At 36.0% G+C, this 18,061-nt stretch overlaps 1 protein-coding gene across 3 annotated transcripts in view; it reads left to right on the top strand.

Moving 5' to 3' along the window:
- USP6NL (USP6 N-terminal like) overlaps positions 1–18,061 on the top strand; it is a 185,441-nt gene that overhangs the window by 139,765 nt on the left and 27,615 nt on the right. For all 3 annotated transcript variants that reach the window (XM_090266505.1, XM_090266506.1, XM_090266508.1), the window contains 5 exons: positions 2,053–2,160; positions 10,657–10,766; positions 12,913–12,961; positions 14,515–14,635; positions 17,330–17,424. In XM_090266505.1, the coding sequence (XP_090122631.1) occupies positions 2,053–2,160; positions 10,657–10,766; positions 12,913–12,961; positions 14,515–14,635; positions 17,330–17,424 (483 nt within the window). The remainder of the gene's footprint in view (positions 1–2,052; positions 2,161–10,656; positions 10,767–12,912; positions 12,962–14,514; positions 14,636–17,329; positions 17,425–18,061) is intronic.

Below are 18,061 nucleotides of genomic sequence, written 5' to 3'. Positions count from 1 at the left end.
CACTAATTTGAAAGAATATAAGCACCCTATGTTCATTGCAGCGTTATTTACAGTCGCCAAAATAAGGAAGCAGTCCAAGTGTCCTCAGTAGATGAGTAGATAAAACAACCATGGGACATTTATGCAGTGGAATACTACTCAGCCATAAAAAAGAAGAAAATTTTTACCCTTTGTGACAGTATGGATGGACCTGGAGAACATTGTGCTAAGTGAAATAAGCCAGTCAGAGAAAGACAAATACCATATGATTTCACTCATGTGGACTCTAATGAACAAACTGAACAACAAGGAAAATGGGAACAGGCTCATAGATGGAGAGCAGATGACAGGTGGAGAAGGGATTGAGCAAAAAGGAAAAAGGACTGTTGGACACAGACAGCAGTGTGGTAATTGCTGGGGGGAGGGAGGTAGAAGAGAATTAAATGATAATGGAAAATACACAATAAAGATTAAATTTTAAAAATTTAGGAGATAATTTGAAGTAACTTTTAGTGGATGATATATCTTTAAAAGCAGTTTATTACGAATTTGAGGTGAGTACATATGACAAACTTTCTTTTGGAAAATACATCACTTAATTTTTTACCACATTCAGTTTACAATTAATGGTGATAAATGTTGAGTACATGGTAAATGTTATAAGTAGCAGAGTCTAGTTTATACAAAGCCTTTCTGTATATATTCTTTCAGTCAGAATTGTTGCATGTGTTAAACATCTATGATTTTATTCACTATCTGCTGAAATTTTAAATTTGAGGCACGTTATGTTTATACCAAAATAAAATGAAATTTTGTAGTTATCTAATGAATCAATTTCACAATATTCACTGTTTCACAGAAGTTGCCCTGTAGTGTCACTCGTTTTACACTATATAATCAAAGTTTCTCAAGCTACATCATATCTGAGTTAACTAAAGCTTTAGTTTTTAAAAATCATAAGTAGTGTAGTAGTAGAAGGTGACGCTCTGCTTATTGATAGTTCACTGGCATTTCAGTTATTAGAACTTACATCTTATTTTCTTAGCCATTTATTAGAACTTATTTTCTTAGCCATTCAATTTAAATATCTTATTTTGATCATCTATCCTTACCTTATTTCTTAAGGTTTCTGCCATAATTTGTTAAATCATTTCCACATCTGCTTTTAAGTTTCCAAGTTTTATTATGAAAATTTTGTAGTGACCTTAGAAGGTCTATATGTTATTTTGAATAATTAGCCTTGAGGAAAAAGATATGATTACTAGATGGAGAAGTATATTGAGTCTTAAGATTCTTAGAGCATTAGCAGTGTACCTTCTAAGAACCCAAAAGTTGACAACACTGATGTGTTATGGCATATTTGATTCAGAAGTAATGGCTTTCCTTCTTGATGGAAATTTATCACTTGTTTTGTCTGATCAGATAGGATTAATGTCATTGAGGAAAGGACAAAGGTTTTCCTGAAGAAATTATTAAGAATAGAAAAAAGAAGGAAGAGGGAGTACGTGTATGTAGGGGCAGGGTGAGGAGAAGGGACTGAAGATTGTGGGTGGAATTAATTGAGATTGTGAGCTTGCTGCGTTCTAGAGAGCCCCAGAGAGACTGGGAGAAGGTGGTGGGAAAGAGATTAGGGTTAATAGCACTCACCATACTCCCTGAAGATACTCCTGGCACTAGGCAAACTTTTTGCTATTTGGAGCCTTTTAGGTATAGATTAAAAGGAAGAAAGTGTATCCTAGTTAATAATATCAACAGGGAATGTTCACCACTTTAAAAAAGCAATGATTATGCTTTCATACCACTTAGGGAACACTTTTTTAATGAATGGGATCAAAATATTAATGTACTTGGCTATTTAACATCAACTTGTTTATTTTCTTACTTTCTGTATATATGTCTCCATGTTAAGATCTGAAAAGTAGAGATGATAGGATCCAAATATGCCGTGTTAAATTGTGTCATTAATTATCACGGATACTTTGAAAATAAAAGGCTAACAAATAATTAATTTGACTTAAGGAATCAGACCAAGCTTTTGTCAGTTTGTAATTTCAATTTGTTTCTTTTAATAAGTTTCATAGGAGAATTTACAAAGGGATCCCACTCCAGCTCCGAGGTGAAGTCTGGGCTCTGCTTCTTGAGATCCCTAAAATGAAAGAAGAAACCAAGGACCTTTATAGTGTGAGTATCTGAAACCAACCTGTTATTTTGAAATTCAAAAGTAAAATCCATTTCTTTTAGCATTCAAGGTGATGTGAGATATTCCTATAATCATTTAAAATGATATTAAAATGATACTACATTGGGTTTTATAGGCCTATTATCTGTTTTCTTGATTGTTTTGTTTATTGAAGCCTACTTCCTAAATTTCAAATACTTAAGTGAAAGTGTTATTTTGTATGTCAGTCAGTTAGTATTAAGTGTTTTTCAAATACTTGAAATGATCAATGAATGTTGAGCCATATTCATAAGAAAAATTGACTAAGACCTCATTGTAGCTGCTTTTTTGCAATATAGTATTAATAGAGATTTACAGTGTCACTTTTAGAGTTATGGGAAAATAATAGCAGAATTCAGTTTATCCAGCAACTACCTGTATATGATTGATCATTTTCTTCTAAGCATGAAAAATAATTTTTCCTGAAGATTATTAAGGTATCTCTAGATTTTATTATTTATTAATAAAGTTAAACTGTGATTCAGTCATTAGTCATGTGTTCCTTAAATTACTCCATGCCTTAAATTTACTTCTTTTTCATTTCAGCTATATTCCTTCAGAATCTAAATTTTATATCAATCTTTGAAAGGAATAAGAAATTTAGGTCTGAAAATCAGTTTGAAATATGTTACTCAGAATATGTTTATAAATGGAATAAGTTACAATAAATGGAACAAAGAAAAATTATAATTTAAACCCAATTTCATTTATAAAAGGGGCTTTGGAATTCTCTTTTGATATTTTCATTTTAATATATGTGAAATTTCATCAAGATGAAGGTAATAAATACTGGTTAATTTAAAGAATTACTCATTTTTATAACTAATAGATTTTCAAAATTAGCTGATTGGACCCTACACAGACTATAAGTTTATTCTCATATTTTAGAGTTTCAAATATTTTTATTTATTTTATTTTAATTTTTTAATAAGCTTTTTTTAATTTTTAAAGATTTTATTTATTTATTTTTAGAGAGAGTGTAACAGAACCCCTGGGCTGCTCCGATTGAAACAGAACCCACGGGCTGTTTAGTTAGGGGTCCGATTGCCCGCCGCCAGAATCATAACTCTGAATACCAGAGTTTGGTGAAAAGGAAAAGAATTGTTTATTTACACATAGTCCTGCCTCCCCCTCCCAGACCTGGCCAGTCTTAGGAAAGTCAGAAACACCGTTTCCCTACTTCCTAGGCACAGTTCAGCTTTACCAGCAGCTGCCAATCACTCAGTTCTGATTGGGGAGGTCCTTTCTGTGCTGTGGTGCCCTCCAGCTCTCAATGCAGAACCGCCTGGATTCTCAGCCTCTTTGTAAACTGTCTCAGCCTCCTTGCAAACTGCCTTCTTCCTGCAAACCGCATGGATCTCCTCTCCTTCTCCAAGCAGCCTGGCAAGAGCCTCTTCTTAAAGCCGCCTGGAGACCCCTGCTCCAAGCCAGATGGAGGGAACCCACAAGAGCCAGAGAGTGCGGGTGTGAGGACCAGAGAGAGCCTGAGAGAGAGAGCCTCCTAGAGCCAGAGCCAGCCCAAAATGTCCGCAGCTCCTTCTCTCTCCCCCTGCATCCTCTCACGCAGTGGGTGTTGCAAACAGTTCTCACCATTCACAGAACCCTACTTAGGCTCTGTCTGCTTCTTCCGTACCAGCTCACAGTCCAAGATCCCTCCCATCTTCCTGAGTCTTGGAAGTAAAGTGGATCTTTACAACAATGTATCCAGCCACTAGCTGGATGCAAGGGCATCCTGAAAGCTGCTTCCTGCTCCCTCTCTCCCAGCCGCAAACTCTGGGGTTTGTTTTTGGACTCCCCTGTTTCTGTAACAAGAGGAGAACGAAGGGAGAAAGAGCGGGAGAGAAACATCAATATGTTGTTGCCTCTTGCCCACCCCCAACTGGGGACCTGGCCCACAACCCAGGGATGTGCCCTGACTGGGAATCAAATCGGCAACCCTTTGGTTCACAGACCAGTGGTCAGTCCACTGAGCCACAACAGCCAGGACTAACATTATTATTTTAGTCTGTTGATTAAATATTTGCTTTTAGTGTCGTAGTTGGACAGCCAGTGTTGAAAATGATGCCTGAGAGAAGATACAAAATTTAACCTAGCACCTCCTAAGTGTTCCTGGCCTGTGATATGTGCTCAGTAAATACTAGCATGCTGTATGTATTTCCTAGGGCTGACAAAGGACTACAACTGAGTGGCTTCAAATATTGTAAATTTATTCTCTCACAATTGTGGAGGATACAGTCTGAAATTAAGGTGTCAGTAGGACCCTACTCTCTCTCAAGGCTCTAGGGAAGAATCCTTCCTTGACTCTTCTAGATTCTGGTGGTTGCCAGCAGTTCTTGTTTGTCCTTGACTTACTTCTGCTTCACTCTAATTTCTGCCTTTCTCTTCAAGACATGGCTTCTTCCCTGTGTGTGTTTTTGTGTCTGTCCTCATAAGGACACCTATCATTGGATTTAGGATCTACCCTTATCCATCCAGTATGTCCTCATCTTAATTTTATTTCATCTGCAAAGACCCTATTTCCAAATCAGGTCACAGTTTCTAGGTAAACATGAATTTTAGAGAGAGACTGTTCAACCCAGTATACCTGCTAATGTTAGAACTGTGATTTTCAGTTATGTATATTAGAACTTTTCTACATAGAATAAGACTTTTTTTCCAGTGACTGGTTATTATGAGAGAACCATTTACAAAAACTAATCATACAATAACAACAATAAGAGAAATGACTTGCTCACCAAGACTTTCAAGCTTATAATGTTCAACATTATCATAAACATTATTTTTACTCTTTGAGTTTCTCTCAGCATCATTATTCAATGACTTGCTCAGTAAGACTTTCAAGTTTATAATTTTCAACACTATCATAAACATTATTTTTAGTTTTTTAGTTTCCCCAGCATTATTATTCAACCAAGACTTCCTTTTCTGGTCAATCTTTCTTCCTCTCCCTTTGCAAAGGTCATATAAATTGTTCTCTTCAAGTTGGAAATTTAGTAGAAATAAAACTAACTTTGCTTTTTAAAAATATATATACTGTATTGATTATGCTATTACAGTTGTCTCAATTTTTCCCCCTTTTCCCCTCTTCCGTCTGGTACCCCAATTCCCTCCAGCAATTCCCCTCCTTAGTTCATGTCCATGGGTTGTACATATAAGTTCTTTGGCTTCTCCATTTCCTATATTATTCTTAACATTCCCCCTACCTATTTTGTACCTACCAATTATGTTTCTTAATCCCTGCACCTTGTCCCCCATTCTTCTCCTTCCCCCTTCCAGCTGATAACCCTCCAAATGATCTCCATACCTATTATTCTGTTCCTGTTCTGCTTGTTTGCTTAGTTTTTAGATTCAGTTGTTGATAGTTGTGAATTTGTTACCATTTTAATGTTCATAGTTTTTATCTCCTTTATCTTAAATAAGTTCCTTTAACATTTCATGTAATAACTGCTTGATGATAATGAACTCTTTTAGCTTACCTTATCTGGGAAGCACTTTATCTGTCCTTCCATTCTAAATGATAGCTTTGCTGGCTAGAGTAATATAGGTCATTGCTATTCGTCATTTTGAATACTTCTTGCCAGTCCCTTCTTCCCTGCAGAGTTTCTTTTGAGAAATCAGCTGATCGTCTTATGGAAACTCCTTTGTAGGTAATTCTCTGCTTTTCACTTTCTGCTTTTAAGATTCTCTTTTTATCTTTCACCTTTGGCATTTTAATTATGTGTCTTGGTATGGTCCTCTTTGGGTCCAACTTGTTTAGGACTTTCTGTGCTTCTTGGACTTATATGTCTATTTCCTTCACCAAATTAGAGAAATTTTCTTTTGTTATTTTTTAAAATAAGTTTTAAGTTTCTTGCTCCTCCCATTCTTCTTCTGGCATTCCTATGATTCAGATGTTTGTATATTTGGAGATGTCCCAGAGGCTCCTTATACTATATTTAAAAAAAATTTTTTTTTCTTTCTTGCTGTTCTGGTTGAATGCTCATTTCTTCCTTATCTTCGAAATCATTGATTTAAATCCCAGCTTCGTCCCCTTCTCTGTTGGTTCCCTGTAGATTTTTCTTTATTTCACTTAGTGTAACCTTTATTTCTTCCTGGGTCTTTTATTATGTTGTTGCCATAATCAGTGAGTTCTTTGAGTATCCTGATTACCAGTGTTTTGAACTCAGCATCTGATAGGTAGTTATCTCTGTTTCATTTAGTTCTTTTTCTGGGGTTTTGTTCTGTTCTTTCATTTGGGCCATATTTCTTTTTCTCTTCAATTTGGCAGCCTCCCTGTATTTTTGTGCACAGTATTAGGTAGAGCTTCTTTGACTCCCTGTCTTAGTAGAGTGGCCTATTGTAGAAATGGTGGAGCCTTAGGTAATCACTAGGGCTGGGAAACCTACTTCACTGCTTTGTGACTCTGTGAGGGAGGGCTCAGAGAGGGTACAATTTCACTGTCTGGCTTCTGGAGATTTCCCCGGCAATTGCCGTGTTTCCCGTCACTTCACCCACTTCCCATATGCAACTTGCAGTCTTCCAGCTGTTGCCCTGGTGGTGAATCCCAGAGTGGGTGGGTTTATGTACATTCTAAGTCTGTGCCAGGCCTTTAAGCATAGTCTCCTAAAAATCCAGCAGTTTCTTCCGTGACCCCAACCCCCAATGGTTTTTACAGCCAGAAGTTATCGTGATTTATCTTCCTGGCACTGGAACCCTGGGCTGTGCGGTCTGGCCTGGGGCTGAGATTGCTCATCCCAAGGTATCCCGCCTAATGTTAACCACCACACGTGAATGTGGGACCACCTGTTCTGTCACTGCCACCTCTCCAGGCCACACCATGTCTCTGTGCCTCTCTGTCCCTCTGACCTGTCTGGATGAATATGTTTTCTTTAAATCCTTGGTTGTCAGACTTCTATACAGGTTGATTTTATGACAGTTCTGGGTATTCTTTGTTTCAAGGTCTAGTTTTAATTCTTTCTATCCTTGCACGAGGAGGCGAAGCATGTTTACCTATGCCCGCATCTTGACCAGAAGTTCTAAAACTACCTTTTCTTAACCTACTAAAGTTTTTCTCAGATTGTCATATTGTCCTGTCTCCTGACTTGGTGTTCTCATCTATTCTCCTTTTCTTTTAATTGTATCTCATCATTAGTGATGATATATCCTACAGATGGTAGAGGTTCAGCCTATAGAGGTTAACAATCTCATCTAGAGTCTTAGTGGGGCTTAATAATCTTGTAGGCCAAACTCACAGTGCTAATTTTTCATCTAACTGCTTCCATAGTACTTCTGCCCTCAGTTTTATAGGTTCATTATTTCCTATTTCTTTTAAATAAGATGTTTATTCTTACATTATTATGACACTCATGGATCTCAACCCACCCAGTCTCAGAGATAACTGTAGAAGCTGCTAGCCTCCTTTCATTAAGATAAGAAATATGCTTGATTTCTGCACATGTGTTCTGCACATTAACTTGTAAACAGTCTAGGGCATAAACAATCTTTCTGACCATTTTTATTTTCTGACTCAACTGGTTTTATTTCTATGATGAGTGTTTCATTTTTGTTTTCTGATGCTGGATTTTCTTGTCTTCTAGAGAAGCTGATATAGATGTGTTTGGGTGTCTTTCACCCTTTCACTTATATTTTAAGTTCTATTTTATCATGTCTTATCAAACATTTTCTTTCTGTGTTTTGACATCTTATCTTTTACCAGGAAGCCTATGAGCAACAATTGAACCTTTTTTACTTACCAATTACCCCTTTTCCTCAGATATTTAAAGAACAAATATATAAAGATTATTATTTTTAAAGCTAAATTTTTGTAATGTATTCTGGACTAACTTCTATCAGAAATAACATACAATAACATTTTAGTGGTTGTATGATTCCAGTAAATACTGTAAATACTACAAGTATCCTCCTTTGTCTTTGGATCTCTGAAGTGTACCATGGTTACTTTTCCTGTTATAAAAAGTTACAAAAGCTGCTGTTCTCTGAGCTCCACCTTAAAGCACAGAACTACAACATGGAAAACACTTAACATAAACATACATATCCAAGATAGCCCTCATCTTTTCAGTGTTAGGTTAAGTCAGGAATTAACAGTTATGTTTTTATATGTATTTTTTGTAATTGATTTTAGCAAAAATATATTTTACCGGCACATGGTAAATGGGTCAATAAAACATAGGCATAGAGGTGCTTAATTATACTTAATTACGGGTAAGTATAAATTATATAGATTTTAATCTCCCATCTGGTTAAACATGGGTGATTAAACATACTCATTTAGTGCCCCTAACTTGTGAAATGCCACTACATTGGCAGCAGAGAGTGTTTTAAAAGGGAAACTTATAAGGAAGAGAAAAGAGTAAAAGAGAACAGCTGCCAGTTTTGGGAAACCAGAATTCAGACAGATACTTACTAATCTTCGCAAACCTGAGAAAACTAATCATATGCTAGTGGTAAGAAATTGGAGAAGTACCTGATTTATATCTCAAAATCTCCAAAAGTCTTAGTAATTGCCAATCCAGGTACCTTTGGAGTGGCAGTAAAAAAGTCTCTTGCAGAAGCAGTTAGAGCCCCTGAGTCCCTTCCAACCTGGGCAGCAGCCTGGAAGTTTACTGATTTGAGAGGATAAAGCAGAGGGCCTCTGGACCAGAGAGAACACAGACCCTGTGGAGGGCGTGGCTCCTGTAGTGAAAGCACAGAGGACTTGAATATCCTGAATTTGGGGCATTGCAGCCTTTCCCTCTACTCAGCTCCCAGGACTTTGGCAGCTTGATGCCTGTCTTTCTGACAGGAGAGCAGAAGAGCCTTCGTTGGGGAATCTGACCAGCCTGAGAAAATAAACCCGAAGATACCGACTTCTGGAGAACGCCAGTGAACCTGCCCAGCCAGTGAGGATGCAGTTATGAATCCCCACCTCTGCACACAGAGCTTTCTATCAGCTTTTGGTCTCCTACTTTTAACTATGAGGAGACACTGAAGTATCACTCTTCATTTGAAGAAAAGTAGCTAATACGAAAGTCAAATGAGAACAAACAGGAAAAAGCAACCTGTAATAAACAGACTAGAGCACAAGAAGAAAACAGAAAAAGCTATTACTAATATCTTCAGAGGGATAAAAACAGATATTGCATCCATAAAACAAGTAAAGAATGCTATAAAAAGGAACATTTGAGAATAATGAAGAGCTTATGAACATAAAAATGATAATAGAAATGAAAGATCCTATAGGAGGGTTTGAAAATAACAATTGAAGAAATTTCCCAGAAAGTAGGTTATAAAGTCAAAGCGATGGGAAATAATAGAGAAAATATAAGAAAATTAAATGACAGCCCAGGAGATCCCACATTGTAATAAGAGTTGCAGAAACAGAAAATGGGAATGTGGGAGGGGTGGCTGGAGAAATCAACAAATGAATTACAAAATTTTCTCAGAACTGAGAGATGTATGAGATTCTAAGATTGAAAAGATCCATCAAGTGTCCAACCTTATGGATAAAAATAGATACAAACCAAGGACAGAAATGTGAAGTTTCTGACACGGAGAAATAAACTCCTATAAGCTTCTAGAGAGAAAAAACAGACTTCCTATAAAGAAGCAGGAATTAGGATGCAAATACTGGAAATTAGAAGACAGTGAAGGCAGTGCCTTTTGAGCAAAAAGCATTTCCAGCTTAGAATTCAAAATAGCCAAATAGTTAAGAAAGAAGATAGCTATCAGATATTTAAAGTTTCAAAAAATATATCTTCCATACACCCTTTTACAGGAGCTATTGGAGGATATTCTCCTGCAGAACAAGGGGATAAACCAGGAAAGAAGATGTGAAATGTTTCCTGTTTGCTGTAGGAAACAGGAGACCTGAGCGAAGGGAGGCCTTGCGCAGAAGGTGAAGGTAGACCCCAGACACCTGCTGTGCAGCAGCCCAAACTAGGGCAGGTCAGAAAACTCTGCCAGCAATGTCTGCAAGAAGTTGAAAATGACAGAATATCCCTTCAATTTGAACATCTCCAGAGATTTATGCAACTTTAAGAGTGAATTAGCGACAACTATGTAGAAAACAAGCAAATCAAGAAATAATGCAATGATCAGCTCCACCGAAGACAAGAATATTGTGTTGGAAAGAACATAAAAGTCATAGTAGACTGTGTGACTCTGCTGTGAAGAGCTTTTGCATAGTTCTAGCAATGCAAACTCCAAAAAGTTCTCTATCCAAAATTAAAATCTACCTCTATTGATAGGATATTAGAAAAAAGAGGTGATGGGAAAAGGGAGGAAATGGGCGAAGGGCATGAACGGGAGAGAAACTTTTCATTGTGTGCCTTTTTATGTTGTTTTCATGTTTGAACCATGGGAATGATTTTCCTAAACCAAAATAACTTGAAATGAGAATTATTTTACTATTTTTCATGGATTTTTCAACAGCTGATTTTCATAAAAATGTGCTTTCTTCCCCTCTTTTTCCTCTTCAGAAATTAAAGCACAGAGCCCGTGGTTGTTCACCTGATATCAGACAAATAGATCTTGATGTCAACCGTACATTTAGGGATCATATTATGTTCAGAGACAGATACGGTGTTAAGTAAGTGAAGTTTAATATTATGCAATATAAATAGCACTTATAAATAGTCTCTATAAAAATTGTTATTAACTTAAATGTGAGTGTCGAATGCCTCATAAAGACTAATCTTCATTCAGGTCCTAAAGTTTTAAGCTTTTGCAGATTATTTGGTTCATGTTGTATGAAATTAAGGTTCACATTTAAGTTAACATTTAAAATTTTTGACATAGTTGGTGCTATAAAACTGATAAAGAATTATTTTATGATTTGTGACTTCTTAAAAATAATGATTGTGTTGCTTTTCAAGAACTGTGTCAGTGATAAATAATATCCCTATAACTTTGACCCTATGCATAGATGAAACTAAGAGAAAAAAAAAGCAGACAATGAATGAATGAAATGTCGATCACAATTTATGAATGAAAAGTAGAGTTTTGCTGTCCACTGTATTGGTTAGGATTCAACCAGAGAAACAGAAACTAGTCAGAGATATCATACTGAAGAGCATGACATACTGTGAGAAATTGGCTTACACGGTGGTGGGGCGCTGGTGAGGGAGGTCCAAGATCCATAGAGCAGCCATCAGGAAGGGCAAGTGGGACTCCTGGGCATGAGCTGAAGCTGCTGTCCTCAGGAGGGATTTCTTCTTCAGGGAAGCTACAGATCTGCTCTTACAGCCTTTTAACTGATTGAATCAGGCCCACCCAGATTATCTAGGATGATCTCTGTTATTTAAGGTCAACTGATTATGGACTTTAATAACATGTACAAAATACTTTCTTTATAGCAACACCTAGATTAGTGTTTGAATAACTGGGTATTATAGCCTAGCCAAGCTGACCAAGTTGACCATCACAGTCAACCCTTGTCAATTTAATTTCCAAATAAAAACAGTGGCAAAGTTATACTTTGGCCTAACTGTTCTGCTTATGACTGATTGTTAACCCTTTCGCCACATGAGGATGTACGTTCACTTTTCTGCTTTGATATGCCGTAAGCTAATGACTATAAAATAAAGTTAACTATTGTTAAAATATCTCATGTAAGATGAGTAGGGAAAAGAGAAGGGAGAAAACAAAATATTTTGAACATATATACAAATATATACCAAAATAAAAAAGAAATACTCATTTATAGTCATTGTTTTTGCTACTGGGCATGTGCCCATAGCTGGTTTATAACACTCTTTCTGCTCTCCATTCCATATTTCCTTTGCCCTCAGCAGGTACCTCTGCTGATTGTGGTTATGTACCTGGTGGAATACCTAAGCTTTTATTCCTAAAGGATCTGGACTATTAGCAATTCAGCCAGAATTGGATTGTTATAGTTTTCTATTGACTTTAATCACAGATTTGGTAATGCTAAGAGACACCGTAAATGTTTTCCTGTATTTTAGACATACTCTTCCTTACATCCATCATTTAGTAGCAACTCAATATCCCCTTAATAATCAGTACCAATCAACTCAGCCAATACAGTCACCTCCTTCTTTGCCTGTTGATTCAGAGGCATGAGGAGCCCAAAGTTTCTGGGTGGCAATCTCAACTTCCAGTTTAGTGGAATTGTGTCTCCTTGTGGATTTTTGAAACAAATATCTCCAGACTGCCAGAGGGCCTAACGTTCCTGGGAAGGGAAACAAACATTTTGCTAGTGGAATACTAGAAATAATAGTGGGTGGAGCTCTTCCCATTTCCACCCCTTCAGTACTGGATCCCTGAATGTTAGCTATGGGAGAGACAGCACCATATACTGGAGGCTAATTTAGAGCATATTCAGCCTCCTGGAGGATGTTGCCCCAGCAATACCGGCATTGCACCGCTGGCCCTGTAACACTGGTCATTCCATGGTTCTGTCAAGCCAGCTGCTTCCATGGGGATGATTTTATAGTGAGAATAGTTCAATGAAAGAAGGCAACACATTTAAGAAATTGTGAGGCCATTTGTGTTTTTTGGTATAAATTCTTTCTAGCAAAATGAATGTTTTCTAACCTCAAATTTATCCTATATAGAATATTGTTAAAATTTGAACTTGGGATCATTTCTTTATTACAATAGTAATTTTATCTAGATTATTTATTTTCAGTCAACCCGTTTTTTTTTTAAGTTTATAATTTTTAAAATGTGTGAAATAACTAAGTTGTGTTCAATATGAATTTCCTTTTCTCTAGGCAACAGTCCCTGTTCCATGTTCTTGCTGCATATTCTATTTATAACACGGTAAGTTGGAGCATGCCTGCCCGTAGCTTTTTGAGGTGTATTCTGAGGAATGGGAGGAATCTTTCAGCACTCCCTTCCTCATGAGGCCCTTCAGGGCTGAGTTTCTTCATCTCAGGACTAGATGGTCTCCACATGCTTTGAGCTCTGTGGATCTCTTACAGTAACCCTGGGTCGCAGAGCAAAGCTGATTTGGAAGTGGGAAAAACCACAGCATGTCAGTGAATCTCACTGTTTTCCTCTTTCTCCAGACTGTTTTATTATTCTGGTATTGTTTATTTTGTTTTTATTTTATAGAAATAAGACTGAAAATGAACAGGGCTAGAAGGATAGGAAGTTGATTGATTAATTTTTGCTTTATATTTTATCCATTTAGTGAGGTTCATCTAGGATACTACCTGTGCCTACTTGCTATTCCCAGGCTAAGACTAACTCTTCTGATAATGGAACATGTTTTTCTTTAGATATTTATCATTCTATGGGGAGATGATATTTGGGGAAAGATCAGTTAGGATTGAACCTAATTTAGATGTTCAATAAATGCTTGTTGACTAGGTTTCAGAGAGGACAGCCTTGAACCTTGAGATATGTAATTTCTATTATAATGAAAACCTTTAAGTTCCAAGGGACAGAAATTCTCCAACCAGAGCAAGTTAAAAGGAGCTTATTAAAGAGACTTCTCATAGAAGCAATAGTTGGGCTTCATGGAAGTTAGAGCTGGAAAGTGAGAAGCCTTCAGTGAGAAAGAGCTACACTTTTTCTCTCTTCTACTTGGGCCACATACTGACTCTGTAAACTGTTTATTCCAATATTCCTCTCTCCAGATTGCTTTCTTTGCCTACCTATCAATTTGACCATGGCTAAAATTGCATCCATAGATTCACAGTGAACGCTCTATTCAAGCACACCTCATCATCTGATTACAGTCTCTGGGGCTTTATTCAGATTTCCTAGAAAGAGTTTATGATTAGCCAGTACAGCCAATTAATTTTTCCCTTGGGGTGAGGTGTCCTCTTCTGCTCCATCAGCTTTGGTTTATGTGCCACCAACATGAATGCCGAAGGCCACGTTATAAGCAGGGAACATGGGAAGAATGGGCAGTTCTCAGGGAAGGGGCATAGGTTGGATACGTGTCTGCAAATGCATGTATGTAAAGGCCCAGAAATCTAGAGGCGGCCAGACAGTGAATTGGGAACTGTAGGAGTTTTTGCATCTGAGCACAGAGTAGGAATATTGAGCTGAGAAGCATACATAAAAACGAAAAAAAAAAAAAAAAAAAACTTAGTGCTCTTTACAGAGGGTATAACAGTATAGGGGGCAATAAAAATACATTTAGGTTTAGACTGTTCACACCTGTACATTTATTCTTGAATACCACTTTATTCCTTTTTAGTATGTGGCTCAATGCTATGGAGATTTTAATCTTTTTCTGTAGAATTGCTCATTCAATAATGTGTTTGGGCATTTTCTGATTATTTTATAGGTCAGTTTTTTATTTGTGCATATGCATGTAATTTGATCTTAAAGCACCCCGTTTCTTCTCATTTACTCTTCAGGAAGTTGGATACTGTCAGGGGATGAGCCAGATCACAGCTTTACTTCTTATGTATATGAACGAAGAAGATGCCTTCTGGGCCTTGGTCAAACTCTTCTCAGGCCCCAAGCACGCCATGCATGGTAAGGAAGCCCCATAGTTTATCATGAGCAATAAGCAAGAGAGGGAGAAAAAAGTCAAACTGTGGGAGATGCCTGGTAGAGTTAAGTACAAAAACTTACTGTCAGGGGGCTTGTTCAGTTAATTACTTTTTGTTACAAATTTTTTATTTCATTCTCCTTTATTGAACTCTTTAATAAATTTTCCTGGTCACATTTATATTCCTTTGTGTTTACCCCAGAGTATATTGTTGACATTTAAACATTCTTTTCTTACTTGCCCCTACAATCTGAAGAAACTAATTTAGGTTTGGAGCAATTTTAGGAAAAGCTGTATTATTGGGAGAAAAAAAACAGACGCCTTTTGATCAAAACTTTTAGATAATCATGCCATTATCATTTCTGTGAACTGTTTATTATTGATTAGATATTGTGATATATAACTCTTTGTCAAAGACTATTCATTGAAAAATGATGCTTAAGGTGTTTAAAGAAAAGGTACATAATAAAGTAGTTTCGTATTAAAAGTGTGTGTTTTAGTTCTTTCATCCATAAAATAGATTGCATTTTGCATAAAAGGCTGGTAACACATTCTGGGCAGTGTTTTGGTTTTCAAGTTAATAGATTGATTTTAATAATCATGTCCTTATATTTGCCAGGCATATGCAATAAACTTTATTTAAGGCTTTGGATTACAACTTGTCTTAGAACTTAAGGTGACATCTGTCCATATAATACAAAGTTATTGTCCCAGTGCTATCCATGTGATAATACCAACTAAAGCCAAAAGCTAACACTAATTACTGTAAGAATGGGTCATGTAAGCCCTGTGAATATTTAAACTTTATGTTGTGGGGAACCTGCCAGATATTTAAAGTGATATTTTAACATTTCAAAATCATGACCTTCCAGAGTTTATACTTTATTAAATTTCACATTCTTACCATGAGTTTTTTGTGTGGGGTATTTTGTACATGTGTGGTCTGTGCGCGTATGCACAAATGCGCACATGTGTGTGTTAGCATTTGGCTGTGTCCCTCAGTGTTACTTGCTATTTTTAAAAATAAATACTGTGTTCAGGATAACTGTTTCTGGATACTCTGACCTCATGAATAGACTCCAAAAGTGTGACATATTATATTGAATTGCCATCCAATAGATAGTATCATTTTAAAAAGCATCTTGAAGAAAAATAACTGCCTTTGATCAATTTTTATTTTGCTTTACTGTGGGATGATGTTGCTGATATATGTTGAAGTACAATGGAATGTTTTAATTTAAATATATGTAATTATGTAGAAGACTGTCTAATTTCTTTGCATTTCTTATATGTAAGTATCACTTATAAATATACACAATAAAGTGAGGGCTGAAGAAAACAAGATTTAAAATGTCAAGTCTGGGATGTCACAGAAAAGTGAAGAAAGATCAGGTGTCTTAGCTAGTATTTCTTGTGAGGGGTACTGCCTTTTTAAAAAAATCAGATGTCTTGAAATTCTCCCAGCTCCCATTTCTATCAAATTGACCATGAGAATGGCACAAAGGATGTGGATATATATTTTTTTTAAGTGAAATTATTTCACTGGAAAATATTACTAAGGGAGGAATAAGATCTCTATCTACGGAAATTTTTACATACACCTTTGAAAACTGAGAAGTAGTTAAGAAATAGCCCTTCCCCAAAGATTATAAAGCAGTGTTTCCTAATAGTATGTGAGAAGTATAGTTTCACTTTTCGGAAACAGATGTTTTGTGGTGGGGTGAAGCGGGAAGGTCTCCAATATCAGAGAAGTCTGGAAGACCGAGTTACACAAAGAAAAATGTTTTTTTAGTCTATAAAACAACTTAGAAACATTAAGAAGCTCATATGCATCATGAATATCCAAGGAGGGTATATATAACATAGAGCATTTACACTAGATTTTTTTTAAGAAATATAGAACATCTATTAACATCTTTCAAAGTTATATAGAATCCAGGTTCTTAAATACATATATGGAAAAATTATAAATCCATTAAGTATATATCCTTTTTAATGGATTGTGTAGAATATCTGAAAGGAAACCGTGAATAAAAATAGATGTGAAGTTCCGTGAATGAAATACACAAAATTAATACTGAATTACTATTTACAATTAGTTGCAGCCTAGAAATCTTATATTATATAACCAGTTGGGATAAAATACCATTTTTGATGTAACATTAATCACACAGTGCCAGTATATTTCAGCTGCTGTAAAATATCACTTATAGAAAGGATTAAAAAGATAAAAACTATGAAAGCATGATATTAATGAAATTTTTAGAGTAAACCTGAAAAAAGTAATAAAATGTTTGTTATGTAATGTATTAACAGTAAAACAAAATGATAACAAATCAGGATATGTCCCAAGATTTTAAGAGAACAAATATTCTTAATAAATGGCTTATTTTTATTTTTTTCTTAGCTTCGTAGTTTTCCTTTTAATGCAGAAATGTTCTATTCTACTTTATATTTTATAAGGTCATAGGAGATCTTTAGAATATAAATACTAGACTACAGGTTTTATTAATCAAAGCTAATACACAAAAATTTTTTTGTGTGTGGGAAAAAATATTTGGGTTACTACTGGATTTATTTATTTATTTTTGACAGTTAAAAATGAAAGTAATGTTGCATTTTTAAATAGGAATTTTTATTGGTCTTGTTTAAGAAATACTTTTGTGTTTGTATTCTAGGCTTTTTTGTCCATGGTTTTCCTAAGCTCTTGAGGTTTCAAGAACATCATGAAAAAATACTGAATAAATTTCTGTCGAAGCTTAAGCAACACTTGGTAGGTAGATGTGACATTGATTGAAACCCATGTACAGCAAGAATAAAGCTAGAACTCTGGTTGGTGTGGCTCAATGGATTGAACACCGGCCTGCAGACTAAAATGTTGCTGTTTTTTTTTCCTAGTCAGGGCACATGCCTGGGTTGTGGGGGCCAGGTCCCTGGTTGGGGGCATGTGAGAGGCAACTGATTGATGTTTCTCTATGTTTCTTACCCTCTCTTTCTCCATCCTTTTCCCTCTCTCTAAAAATAAATAAATAACATCTTTTTTTTAAAAAAAAGAATAAAGCTAGAAGAATTGAGTGCACCCCTTGGTCCCAATTACCTTATTGATCTGTAGTGTCCATTTCGTTTACTATGCAGTCATAATTCCCAGTTGTTTAAAAAGCATTGGATTTGTGAAATTTAATATTGATAAACTGTCACAGCCCTAACTCAAACTTCTTTTATGCTGATATATATAAACCATACAGCTTTAAGGATGTGTGATATTTCAGTAAATTTGAAGGTATTTTAATTACACGAAAAGTATTTTAAGGGTTATACAAACTCGTTCTTAGTGAACCATATATATGCTCTATGATATGAAAGCACAGTAGTTCAGTAAAGCAAAGATACTTCACTATAAGCTGTATTAA

The sequence above is a fragment of the Furipterus horrens genome, unplaced genomic scaffold (genome assembly GCF_987537825.1).
Source record: "Furipterus horrens unplaced genomic scaffold, mFurHor1.1.pri manual_scaffold_2, whole genome shotgun sequence".
Taxonomy (NCBI): Eukaryota; Metazoa; Chordata; class Mammalia; order Chiroptera; family Furipteridae; genus Furipterus; species Furipterus horrens.
The sequence above is the reverse complement of the archived record's forward strand: the minus strand, read 5'-3'. Positions and strand labels throughout refer to the sequence as shown.